The sequence below is a fragment of the Mustela nigripes genome, chromosome 1 (assembly GCF_022355385.1).
Source record: "Mustela nigripes isolate SB6536 chromosome 1, MUSNIG.SB6536, whole genome shotgun sequence".
Lineage (NCBI taxonomy): Eukaryota > Metazoa > Chordata > Mammalia > Carnivora > Mustelidae > Mustela > Mustela nigripes.
This window is the reverse complement of record NC_081557.1, coordinates 5,157,911-5,171,393: the sequence shown is the minus strand read 5'-3', so window position 1 is coordinate 5,171,393 and position 13,483 is coordinate 5,157,911. Positions and strand designations below refer to the sequence as shown.

Sequence of the window (13,483 nt, the reverse complement as noted above, 5' to 3'; positions counted from 1 at the left end):
ACGGTTCCAGTTTTGCCAGCTTATGGCTGTCATTGTGAGTGTGAAATGGTATTTCAAGGCTGTTTTGATTTAGGCATTCACATTTTCTTCCAAAATATGAAGGGTACGTGTGATTCATTGCCTTATATTATCAGTTGTATTTTATCGTATTCCGCCATGTCTACTTTATTGTGGCCATATTCTTGTGGTAGTCTTGTCCTCCTCTTATCTCTGATGTGTGACGAGACTCCATACTTCTGGGAGGCAGGGGACCAGGTCTTGTACTACTTGTTAAACCCATGAAGTCCAGGTATATAGTAGGTGTTTGTTAGTTTCTTACAAATCGAGCAGTATTCTTAATATTACACAGCAGCCTTTTATTCTCTCTCTCTCTTTCCCTTTCTTGATCACTGTAATCTTAACTTTTTAAAGCTGTCCTGCCTTTCCATATCTTCTCTTAAGCTGCTGTCTCTGCTCACAATTCTCTGTTGACTCTTTCTTGTTTAGATTCTGTTTATTCTAAGGCCCAGCCTAAATGTCTCTTCTTTTCCTAAAAGGCTTCTCTAGTCAGTACAGTGTTATTTAAGAAAAAAAAATCCTTTTATTTTTACTACTGTTTAATTGACACCTACTTGTATTAAACAATTTATTTCATTGACTAAATCCACACAGCAGCTTACAAGGTGGTATTATTCCCAAGTTACAGAAGATATTGAGGTGCACAGAAATTAAATAACTTTCCCAACTATTATTAGAGATGAGATTTAAATTTAGGTATCGTTGGCTTTGAAGTTGGTGTTTTTTCCCCCATACTGTTTTGTGCATTCTGCCTTTTGTTGTAGTTGTTACAGTTAGTTGAGAATCTGATACCAGTCTTTAAGTCCATCATGGTGTCTTTATCATTCAGTGAATATTTGTTAAATGAATGAAAAGGGGGGTTTATATTAGAAATGCTTAACAGGTCTGGGAAGTAACTCTTTTAAACAAAATAATATATCACTATTTCGTATCCTTTATTCAAATTGTAAGATGGATCTAGGTCCTCAGACTCTTTAAAACAATGTAGCTTGGTGGATAAGAACATTGACTGTAGAGTTGGTCCAGGATTTTTGTCCTGGAGGTTACCTACTACCTATTTTCTCACCTATGAAATCAAAATTTAGTACTTAACATTTAGAATTGATGGAATTGAGTGAGATACTGAATATAAGATTTGTTTCTTGACCATATAGAAACATGCCATAGGGAGTTGCTTTTAATATTACTTGTTGTCTTTTCGACTCTCCGTGGCTTTATTTTCTATTGATTATCCTTTTGAGTGACAATTCTTTATTCCTGAGTATCCTAAATAAAGGATAGCTTGTTTCCTTCCACTTTTGTTTTATATTAATTATATTATATTATATTATATTAATTATATTAATATTTATATATTAAGGATAATAGTGGCTCAGTGGAGATGATTGATACATCTTTCATGGCAGGGAGTCGTCGCATGGTGGATGTCATGGATGTGAACACACAGAAAGGCATTGAAATGACCATGGCTCAGTGGACACGCTACTATGAGACTCCAGAGGAGGAGCGAGAAAAACTCTATAATGTCATCAGTCTAGAGTTCAGCCACACCAGGCTGGAGAACATGGTGCAGAGGCCCTCCACGGTTAGTCTAATAATTTTTTCCACGTTTTCATTGTCACCAAGAGGGTTGTTTATACAATGGGAGAATGGGAGAATCTGTAACTTTTTATACATACCAAGATGAAATTGATAAACAAGGCAATTTGATAATAACCTTCATTTTTAGGAAGTTCATTATTTTTAAAAATCACTTAATTTTATATGGGGAGGGGCCATTTAGTTCTGATCACCAGTAACCTAATTTAAGAATAACATTGGTCTTTGCATGGAGTGGAGAACTGTCTTAAAATTCACTCTTTTTTTTTTTTTTTTTAAAGATTTTATTTATTTATTTGACGGAGATCACAAGTAGGCAGAGAGGCAGACAGAAAGAGAGAGAGGGGAAGCAGTCTCCCTGCTGAGCAGAGAGCCTGATGCGGGGCTCTATCCCAGAACCCTGGGATCAGGACCTGAGCCGAAGGCAGAGGCTTTAACCCACTGAGCCACCCAGACACCCTTAAAATCACTCTAAAAAGCTTGAGGGAAAACTATTTTAGAGACAAGTGATCATTTTTATGAGATGGTTTCTGGAGCAGATTCCACTGGATGGCTAGTAAACTGACAAACCATCCTAAGGGAAAGTTGTTTGTTTTTGATCCTTCACTCTCCTGAAGGTAGATGCTGATTTAGCTCATCTCTTTGCAAAGTAGTAGCTGTCTACAGAATGTTGAAACACTTAACTTCACTTTTGAAATATGCCTAGTCATTTTTGGACCATTTTTATTCATTTAATTCCTATGTCAGAACTCACTTGAGTTATATATTAGGTATGGAATAGCAGAACTAGCAACTATTCTAATCATTTCTTTTGTTTTGTTTTGTTTTGTTTAAGATTTTATTTATTTGACAGAGCGAGAGAGAGAGAGAGAGAGAACAAGCAGGGGGAGTGGCAGGGAGAGGGAGAAGCAGGTTCCTGCACAGCAGGAAGCCTGACGTGGGGCTCAGTCCCAGTACCTTGGGATCATGACCTGAGTTGAAGGCAGACGCTTAATGACTGAGCCACCCAGGCGCCCCTAATCATTTGTTTTGAAGTCAAGATCTTGGGTGCCTAAGTGGCTCAGTCAGTTGGGCATGTGTCTTCAGGTCAGGTCATGGTCTCAGGGTCTTAGGATCAAGCCCTACACTGGACTTCCTGCTCAGTGGGGAATCTGCTTCTCCCTCTTCCTCTGCCCCTCCCCACTGCTTGTCCCCCCTCCCCCAACTAAATAAATAAATCTTTTAAAAATAACAATAAAAAAGTCAAGATCTTAGTGGTTTTGTGTTTTTTTAAAGATTTTATTTCTTTATTTGACAGAGATCACAAGTAGGCAGGCAGGCAGAGAGAGAGGGAGAAGCAGGCTCCCTGCTGAGCAGAGAGCCCAACTCGGGGCTCCATCCCAGGACCCTAGGATTATGACTTGAGCCGAAGCTTAACCCACTTAGCCACCCGGGTGCCCCAAGATGTCAGTGTTTTATTCTATTCATTTAAATTATCCCTATCACACCTTTTGACTTTTAAAGTTAAAATATGATAATTGCTTTTAATAGTTATTTTATATATACACCTATATTCAGCTTACTAGTAATGTTATTATCATAAGACATGGATAATGTACAGACCAACAGGAAAATGTTCTCAGTATTTCACTATTATCTGAAGAGACAGTATATAATTTTTTGTCATTGCTTCTTGTTACTGGAGATCCTACAACTAAATAGAGATTTTCTTGGGGTGCCTGGGGGCTCAGTCACTTAAATGTCCTACTCTTTTTTTCTTTTTTTTTCTCAAGGTTTTATGTATTTGTTTGTGAGAGGAAGAGTGAGAGTGAGAAGCAGACTCCCCGTCCTGCAGAGTCCCCATGAGGGGCTCAGTCCCAGGAACCTAAGATCATGACCTGAGCTGAAGGCAGATACTTAACCGATTAAGCCACCCAGGCACCCCTTGTGTCCTGCTCTTCCTCTCTTGACCCCAGGGTTGTGAGTTCAAGCCTGACGTTGGGCTCCACATTAGGGTCCATTCCAGCCCCATATTTTAAAAAATAAAAAATAAGGGGTGCTAGGTGGCTCCATTGATGAACCATCTGAGTCTTGATTTTTTTTTTTAAGATTTTATTTATTCGACAGAGATCACAAGTAGCCAGAGAGGCAGGCAGAGAGAGAGAGAGGAGGAAGCAGGCTCCCTGCTGAGCAGAGAGCCCGATGCAGGGCTCGATCCCAGAACCCTGGGATCATGACTGGAACTGAAGGCAGAGGCTTTAACCCACTGAGCCACCGAGGTGCCTCTGAGTCTTGATTTTATTTGGGTCATGATTTCAGGGTTGTGAGATCAGGTCCTGCATCAGGCTCCTTGTCGAGCTTGGAGCCTGCTTAAGATTCTCTCCCCAGATACCTGGGTGGCTCATTCGGTGAAGCAGCTGCCTTCAGCTCCGGTCATGATCCCTGGATCCTGGGATGGAGCCCCTGGTTGGGCTTCCTGCTCAATGGAGAGCCTTCTTCTTCCTCTGCCTCTGCCTCTCTTCCTGCTCATCTTCCCTCTTTTCCCTCTCTCTCCAATAAATAAATAAAATCTTAAGGAAAAAAAAAAAAGGTTTTCTCTCTCTCCCCCTCTGCCTTTCCCCACTGGTTCTCTCAAAAAAAGAAAGAAAGAAAATAGAATAAATGAAAAATAAATACAGAATTTCTCATTAGGAAAACTTTATCTCCCTAGGATGATAAAAATTCTTTTTACATTAATTATCACCTGGTCATGTGGAAATACAAGAAGACAGGTGGTTAGAATCTAGCCTTGTTAGGGGCACATAGGTGGCACAGTTGGTTAAGCATCTGGCTCTTGTGGGTTTTGGCTCAAGTAGGGATGTCAGGGTCTTGAGATCAAGCCCCTTCTTAGGCTCTGAGTGTGGAGTCTGCTTAAAGGATTCTCTCCCTCTTCCCCCCAATGCACTGTCCGTCTCTCAAATAAATAAATCTTCAAAGAAAAAAGAAAGGATTTAATCTTATTATTAGTCAGACGTGGTCCACATAACAAAGAATAAAGGGCGCCTGGCTGGCTCAGTAGGTAGAACATGCAGCTTTTGGGGCACCTGGATGGCTCAGTGGGTTAAAGCCTCTGCCTTCAGCTCAGGTCATGATCCCGGGGTCCTGGGATCAAGCCCCACATCAGGGTCTCTGTCTGCCTCCCTCTCTGCCTACTTGAGATCTCTGTCTGTCAAATAAATAAATAAAATCTGTTTAAAAAAAAAAGGACCCTGCAGCTCTTGATCTCGGGGTCATATGTTCAAGCCCCATGTTGAGCATAGAGCTTGCTTTAAAAAAAATTATTTTTTAAGGCACAATTCATTGGTTTAAAATAGAGAGGAATGTAAGAATCACTGTAACATTGTTTATAAATTGTTTATAATATTTACAAATGAACATTGTTAATATTTTTTAAATTTCAATTTAAAAGTGATTGTAGCGGGTACCTGGGTGGCTCAGTGGGTTAAAGCCTCTGCCTTCAGCTCAAGTCATGATCCCAGGGTCCTAGGATCGAGCCCCACATCAGGCTCTCTGCTCAGCAGGGAGCCTGCTTCCTCCTCTCTCTCTCAGCCTGCCTCTCTGCCTATTTGTAATCTCTGTCTGTCAAATAAATAAATAAAGAAAGAAAGAAAGAAAGAAAGTCTTTAAAAAAAAGTGATTGTAGCTATGAAAGTAAAACTTATGGGGCGCCTGGGTGACTCATTTGGTTAAGGTTTTGGCTTGATGGTACTCTCAGGTTGTAGTATGAGGCCCCACATTGGGGCTCTGTGCTTGGCAGGGAATCTGCCTGTCCCTCTCCCTCTGCTTCTCCCTCTACTTGCATGGGTGGGCACTCCCTCTCTCTCTCTCTCTCTCGGATTTATAAATAAAATCTTTCTAAAAAAAAAGTAGAATTGATGCATACTTTTCCATTCTTAAAATTTAGAAATGTGTCATTACATAGGAAGCCCTTTTTGTAACATTCTTGATTTGTTCATTTTGTCCTTTTAATGATAAAAATGCTACATCATTTAACAGAAAAATAATGAATCATTAAATGAAGGAGTAGAACTATGGAAGGACTCAAAAATAGAAAATTCTTTAGAGGGCAGAGAACAATGCTTCGGTATTTTTTAGAGACCCAAATCATGTTCAGGAAGATTGAGTGAGCTATTACCAAGGTCACCTCCTGAAAGCAGAAAAGCTTTTGATGACCTTACTATGTAGGCAGTAATATGCTTATTCTGCTGGGGTATTTATTTATTTACTAGAGTATTCCCCCCCCCCCCCACAGTGTGTCTCCATATATCTAGGTCTTTTCTAATATATCTCAATAATGCTTTTTCAGAAATCAACTTTATTGAGGTACAGTTGACATACAATAAAGTATACTCATTTTAAGTGTACATTTCAGTGAGTTTGAGTAAATCTCATTCATGTAATAATCTTTCACATAAAGTACATAATCTATTGTTCTCTGTGTCATTCACACCTTCAGAGTTAGCTTATTATTAGTTCAAGTACCTGCCACATGCTGAGCGCTATGCTAGGTGTTAGAGGACCTGTGGAAAATAAGGTCATTCTCATTCTCAAAGAGCTTAAAGTCTCACCAGGAAGAAAAACCAGAGGATGGACATTTCTGCAAACCATGATAATGATGAGTGCCTCAGAAGTGAATAAATACAGTGTTGTGGAGACAATAGGAAGCACCCCCCCTCCCAACAAACTGGAGGAGAATTAGGGAGGGGAAGCTCTTTGGAAGAAGTGATAGCTAAGCTTGATAGGAAGGAAATAAGGAGACAGAACGAAAACCAAAATTCCAAACAGAAGGAGTCCTCTGTGTAAAAGTAGGCATAGGGAGAGAAAGGTGGGCAGCCTTTTGGTGCCTTTTCTGGGATGTTAGCATAAAGTGGGATTCTCTTGTGAGAAGAGAGAGATTGTTTTCTGCTGTCGTTCCAGCAGTACCTGAGAGGTAGATTAAAAGCAACATATAAAATATGCAAATTGGTAGTAGGGAAATTAGTTCATGGAAGGCCATGAGTTGTGCGTGTATGTGTGCACGCAGCAGATGAATAGATGAATTCCTAGGAATTGGACTTCTTATCAGTTTGGCCCTAATATTGATGCAGAACAGGTAGAACTGGTGATTACCCTTATGGGAGACTTGCTCTCACATGGAACTGGCCATTTAGCAAAAGGCCTATCCAGAGCCTAAAAGATTAATTTAAGGAGAAAAGTATGAGTACCTTAACACAATATTCTCGGTAGTCAGATGATACCTAATAATACCAGTTAAAGAGAGGCCTGGAAGTGTAACTTATTGCTGCAGGTGGGCAGCCAATTTCTGGCCAAAGAAATTCAGGTTTCTCTGAATGAACAATTGATTAAAGAAAAAATACCCATGTGTTCTTAACCCTTTCTTTCCCCATCCAGACATAAGAATTTGTGATGTCTTGGGGCGCCTGGGTGGCTCGGTTGGTTGGACGACTGCCTTCGGCTCAGGTCATGATCCTGGAGTCCCGGGATCGAGTCCCACATCGGGCTCCCAGCTCCATGGGGAGTCTGCTTCTCCCTCTGACCTTCTCCTCGCTCATGTTCTCTCTCACTGTCTCTCTCTCAAAATAAATAAATAAAATCTTTAAAAAAAAAAAAAAGAATTTGTGATGTCTTGAGCAAGTAAGATCTTCATTCTTCTTTAAAGACTTTCCAAAGGAGGCACCTGGGTGGCTCAGTGGGTTAAAGCCTTTGCCTTCAGCTCAGGTCATGATCCCAGGGTCCTGGAATCGAGTCCCTCATCGGGCTCTCTGCTCATCGGGGACCCTGCTTCCCTCTCTCTCTCTGCCTACTTGTGATCTGTCAAATAAATAAATGAAATCTTTAAAAAAAAAAAAAAAAAAAAAAAAGACTTTCCAAAGGAGAATACCAGGAGTTGGGAGATGCTGACCACTACATGAAGAGAACAGAAAGTAGATACTGTTTGAGGGAAAGAAAGGAAGCTAGAGTTCATTCAGTGTTCTAGGCCCAGTGGGTGTTAGGTTAAAACTCTTGGCTCCCTGAACAGAAATCCTTTAAGGTAAAGTAGCAAGTTAACTTAATTTGTTGCTCTTCAATTTGCATGTCATTGGTGATCCCTTCTGGCCACTCCCACAGTTTACATCTGAGTGTTCCCCTAGACACCTCCCTCACGTCACTATGCACAGATTTTATGCATTTGTCCAGGTTTGTGTTATAAGGGAAGTAAATGATCAAATGAAAGATTTTGTTGGAAAGCTTAGCAGATACATGTGTTTTATAGCATTAAGCTAGATATTCACTGTGTCAATATTGTACTGAATTCATGGTTTGGCTCACAATAAATTAGCTACCTGAGACTGTTTCTTGGAGGTCAGTGGTGGGGAGGTACACACGTTTGGAGGTACATGACATGCTACAATTCATTATAAAGTGCAAATAAGTTCATACTGTTTTCACTTCTTCTTTCAACACATATTTAAAATAGATTCCAGGGCGCCTGGATGTCATAGTTGGCTAAAGTCTCACTCAGGTCATGATTCCGGGGTCTTGGGATTGGGATCCTGGGATCCAGCCCCACACTGGGCTCCCTGCTCAGCAGGGAGTCTGCTTTTACCTCTCTCTCTGCCCCTCTCCCCACCTTGTGTGTTCTCTCTCATGCTTTTTCTCTTTCAGATAAATCTTATTAATGGATGAATGAATGCATGCATGCATGAATGAGTGAATTAGATTTCTAAATTCTTACAACATTATTTTTGAAAATTTTAACATGTATTTACATGTAATCCTCATAATATCACTTTGAGTTAATTATCCTCATTTTACAAATGAGTTCCAGGGACTTGCATGTGATCCTGAGAAAACATGACAGCCCTGGAAGTTCTGATTCCTAACCTAATAGATTCTATAGCAGACTGTAGGATTTCTTTCCTTTTCCAAAAAAATTATTTATTTCTATTTTTGACATTTGAGCTGCTCTAACAGTGTTACATCTTCTGATAAATTTATCAGTACATTCCAGACAGTGCCTTTTATTGAATCAGAAAAAGACAGCTGATTCTGCCATTACTGACACAGAAGAGATACTGTGACTTCATTTTGCTTAGATCTATCTTTATGATCATGTTGATGGAACCATTAATCTTTGTTCTCACTGAATAATGATTTCTAGAATGTTTGCTGCTGACCCCATGATTCACCAACAGATTGCTTGTTCATAATTAAATTACAGTCTTTCAGGGGTCCCTGGGTGGCTCAGCTGGTAAAGTGTCAGACTTGATCTGAGCTCAGGTCTTAGTGTGAGGGTCATGAGTTCAGGCCCTGCGTTGGGCTCCACGTTGGGTGTGGAGCCTACTTAAAGGAAAAAAAGTCAGTAAAATAAATGAAGTGTAGTCTTTCAGACAGAATTGAGAAATTCTGTTTTCCTGACTTTAAAATTCTCTTTAATCCCAGTCCTCCCATTGAATCCTAAATGTTTCCTCCTCCTTTTTAAAGGTGGATTTCATTGACTGGGTAGACAACATGTGGCCAAGGCATCTGAAGGAGAGTCAGACTGAATCAACAAATGCCATCTTGGAGATGCAGTACCCCAAAGTACAGAAGTAAGTGGCTTTTCCTGAATTTCCTCAGGTGTGTTGGGAAGTCAAAGTGATAGCAAGGACTGGTTCCTCCCTTCACAGCCTTGCTCTATGTCCTAAATGATCAAAGAGATGAATTCTTGGGCGCCTGGGTGGCTCAGTTCTTTAAGAGACTGCTTACAGCTCAAGTCATGATCCTGGAGTCCCAGGATCGAGTCCTGCTTCAGACTCTGCCCAGTGGGAAGTGTGCTTCTCCCTCTGACCCTCTCCCATCTCATGCTCGCTCGCTCTCTCTCTCTTACTTTGTCTCCCAAATAAATAAATAAAATCTTCCCCCCAAAAGATGAATTTTTTAAGCAGTAGGCTTTACAGTTCGAAGGAGGGAGTGTATGTAAAAGTGTCATAACCGTGACTACATAGGTCAGAGAAAATGTATGGTCTGATATTACAATGATTTGAAACTGCATTCCTCTCACTGGGAATTGATTAGGCACAAAGTGGGATAGTGTGTGAAAGGGGAGAGTGTGGCATTGGGGTAGAGCAGGCTCTCTTTTTAATCAGTGCACTAATGCTGCTGCTTTTTTTGGGTCAGGTACTGTCTAATGAGTGTTCGAGGCTGCTATACTGACTTCCATGTGGACTTTGGTGGTACCTCTGTTTGGTATCACATCCATCAAGGGGGAAAGGTACGGTCATAGTCATGATGGGGGTTGGACTCTGAAGCTGATTTTATGATTCTGCTTCAGTTCATGCATGCTTAATATACCCTGGAAATGAATCTGTTAGAGAATTGTCCCCTGTTCTAGAGAGAATCATAGATTAAGTTGACCTTCTTGGCTAGACTTCAGTAGGAATTAGTATTCATCTGGTCTGCTGTCATTACACCAATATTGGCACAGTACTTAGTAAAACTCAACAGTCCTGTTTTTAGATTCCCAGGGCGAATTCTCCACATGAAGGCAAGGGAGTGGTTTTAGGAAGACAGGATAATTTTTCTACCTCGACGTGTAATAACGAAGTAAAAGGCAACAGAAATTTTGTATAGATTCACAACGATATCAGAAATTAGAATTCAGACCACCTTTTCCTATATGAAGGCATTGATCTGAACTTTGGTCAAAGGAAGCCTTTAAGTCCTCTCCAAGGGTATGAATAGATTTTGAAATATTATTCTCATTCAGAAAGAACTATATTCCATCTTACCAGATTGTTTCTAAATGCTGTGTGAGAACAGAAATCTGGGATTAATGTCAGGTTTATAGTATTGTACTCCTATGGTTACCCTTTTTTCCCCTTGCTGGAAGTGGATGCTTTGTCAGAGAAAAAAGTAGAACTAGAATGAAAACCGATGCTTTTAAAATATGAAGTCTTAATTTAGAACAACTGTACCTCCAAATCCAAAGTCATTTTGTTTACTTTGGATTCATTTAACTGGTATCCTAAGTTTTGTCATTTTGATCGTGGTTACTACCCTAGAACAAAGCAACCTAGGCCTGTCTCTTCAAGACATTGTACCTAACTGTCCTTCTTAGGACTGTAGAGGCCAGGTAACTCGGGGCAAGTAAGGGACTATTTAGGTAACAAACTGAATACACCGCTTCTCTCTCAGCCCTGGATCTGTTCTGGACTCTACAGTCAAACCCCCAAGAAGCTCTAATACCATTTCAACAAGTCAAAAAAAGATCTACTTCTTTAGGGCCTCTAGAATTTCCCAAATGGTCAGGTTCTGTAAGCTAAGGGAATTGCTTGTTGCTTTTCTACCTCTTGACCTTACCTTGTACCCATTTATTAGTTGAGGGAGACGACTGGTCATGTCAATAGCTGTTAACAGACTGAAGTTTTTTAACTCACAGGTCTTCTGGCTCATCCCCCCTACAGCCCACAACCTGGAGCTGTACGAGAATTGGCTGCTGTCAGGGAAACAGGGAGACATCTTTCTGGGTGACCGGGTGTCAGATTGCCAGCGCATTGAGCTCAAGCAGGGCTATACCTTCGTCATTCCCTCAGGTAAGCAGGATGGGGAAAAAGGGGTTGTTTAGCCACTTTCTTTTCTTTGAGAAAAAGAACTGATGGATTACCACCAAGAATGGTGATAATTGGGTGGGCAGAAAACAATAGTGTCCTTTTCAGTCATTATGGAGTATCAGATGCAAACAATTTGGATTTTTTTAAAAAGCACTGATTTTCCACTAAAATCAGAATTGCCAGTGGTGGGGCGCTTGGGTGGCTAAGTCGGTGAATGTCTGCCTTCAGCTCAGGTCAGGATCCCAGGGTCCTGGGATTGAGACCCACGTTGGTCTCACTGCCCAGAGGGGAGCCTGCTTCTCCCTCTCCCCATTCGTGCTCTTGCTCTTGCTCTGTGCATTCTCTCTCAAGTCAGCAAAATCTTTAAAAAAAAAAAAAAATCGCCAGTGGTGGCTTTTCAGATTTACATGTTTGGGCCCCACATGAGCTCTAGGTAATCAGAGTCTGTTAAGGATAGGACCTGGTCAGCATGCAGTATCTAACGTCCAGATAAGAGCTCCCTGTTCTAAGGGATGGCTGCAAGGGGTGTAGAAATTAGTGATATTTTTATTGGGTCACTAGTCCTAAAATAAATAGAACACAGATTTTGGAATCACAGACATGTATTTAATTCTGTGTATTTACCTGCTAATACCACATTGGTCAAATATTGAAATCGTTGTGAGGGGTAAACGGAAATACTGGGTAATCTCTGGTACCGTGCCTTCACAGTAGGTGCTCCCGTAAGTAGAAACAGCATGTGTTAAACTTGCTGTATGCTAAACACTTTACGTGCATTTTCTGATTTAATGCTTACTAATAACCATATAAAGTTTAATTTTTATAGAGGATATTGAGGCTGCAAGAGATTAAATAATTTGACCAACCACTAAGTGGCAGAATCAGAGTAAAATGTGTGATCTAGGAGTCTTTTACCAGGTCTCTGAGAATGCCGTGTTATAACATGTGCTAAAGCCATTGCCCCTCCACTCCTTTCTTCTAGGCTGGATTCATGCTGTGTATACTCCTACAGACACATTAGTCTTTGGAGGCAATTTTTTGCATAGCTTCAATATCCCCATGCAGTTAAAAATATACAACATTGAAGATCGAACACGGGTGAGTAACTCTGCATAGAACTGGATGTGGAAGAGATGACTGCCATTTAAGAGATGTTATAAGAGATTCATGGGTAGTTACTTCAAAACTTCAATTTTTCCTGAATTAAAATACATTGTTTACATTTCAGGGACACCGAGAGGAAAGCTTTAACAAGATTTACATGCTTAATTTGGAGGACACTAATTCTTTGAGGTTCTTGGTATCTTGGATTTTTATAGGGCTAGAAATGGACATTTGGTAATTGATGTTTTTAAATTTTATCGTCTTAGAATAATTCGATGTAATAAGATATATCAAGTCAGGAGTCACAGTGTGAGTTCATGTATCTTTACTCCGATTAGAATGCCCCACCCAAACCGTTGTATTTGAATAATTCAGGGTACATACTGCTTTTCCCATCTGGGGTTCCTTGAGAGAATGAAGTCCTTCAGAAAATGATTGGCGCATCTTATTTTCTAGGTTTTCCCTGGGAGGGTACGTAGCTGATACCATTCTAGATATAAAGGAAAAAAGTTAGGTACTTACAACGTAGTGGATGCCCTTGAGAGAGTTGGTAAAACTTTTTCTGTAAAGAATCAGATAGTGAATGTTTTAGGCTCTGTGGGCCATACAGGATCTGCTGCAAGTACTTAACTGCCTTGTAGAATGAAATACTTAAACGAATGAGAATGGCTCAAATAAAATAATTTTATTTAAGGACACTGAGATTTGAATTTCATATAGTTTTCCCATAAAACAAAATGCTCTAATTTTAGTTGTTGGTTTTTTTTTTCAGTCCTTTAAAAATGTAAAAAACCCTCTTAGCTCGCAGGGCTTGCAAAAATAGGCAGCAGACCAAATCCACTCGCTGCTGTTTGCTGGCCAACCCATGTCTTCGGAATATAGGGCTTAATTCTTTAGTAGAACCCAAGTCAGTAAGGGCTGAATTACATATGATTAATGTATAGATGGTATTGACCTTAAAGACCAATTAGAGCATAGAGTCTTTAGAGGGTGTGATGTTCCCATCTTGCTCTCAAGTAGTTCAGCAGAATAACAGGGTAGATGATTAGCAAATGTGGGGAAATGTTGATGGGGGTGAATCTCGAATAATGCTATAGGCAGTGTTCTGCACTGCTCTTAAAACTTTTTTGTGG

At 40.3% G+C, this 13,483-nt stretch overlaps 1 protein-coding gene across 3 annotated transcripts in view; it reads left to right on the top strand.

Annotated features, from left to right (window-relative positions):
• The window catches only part of KDM2A (lysine demethylase 2A), a 114,600-nt gene that overhangs the window by 68,391 nt on the left and 32,726 nt on the right, over positions 1-13,483 (top strand). For all 3 annotated transcript variants that reach the window (XM_059400386.1, XM_059400368.1, XM_059400377.1), the window contains exons 6-10: positions 1,464-1,642; positions 9,139-9,245; positions 9,814-9,907; positions 11,075-11,228; positions 12,229-12,344. In XM_059400386.1, coding sequence (XP_059256369.1) covers positions 1,464-1,642; positions 9,139-9,245; positions 9,814-9,907; positions 11,075-11,228; positions 12,229-12,344 — 650 coding nt within the window. The remainder of the gene's footprint in view (positions 1-1,463; positions 1,643-9,138; positions 9,246-9,813; positions 9,908-11,074; positions 11,229-12,228; positions 12,345-13,483) is intronic.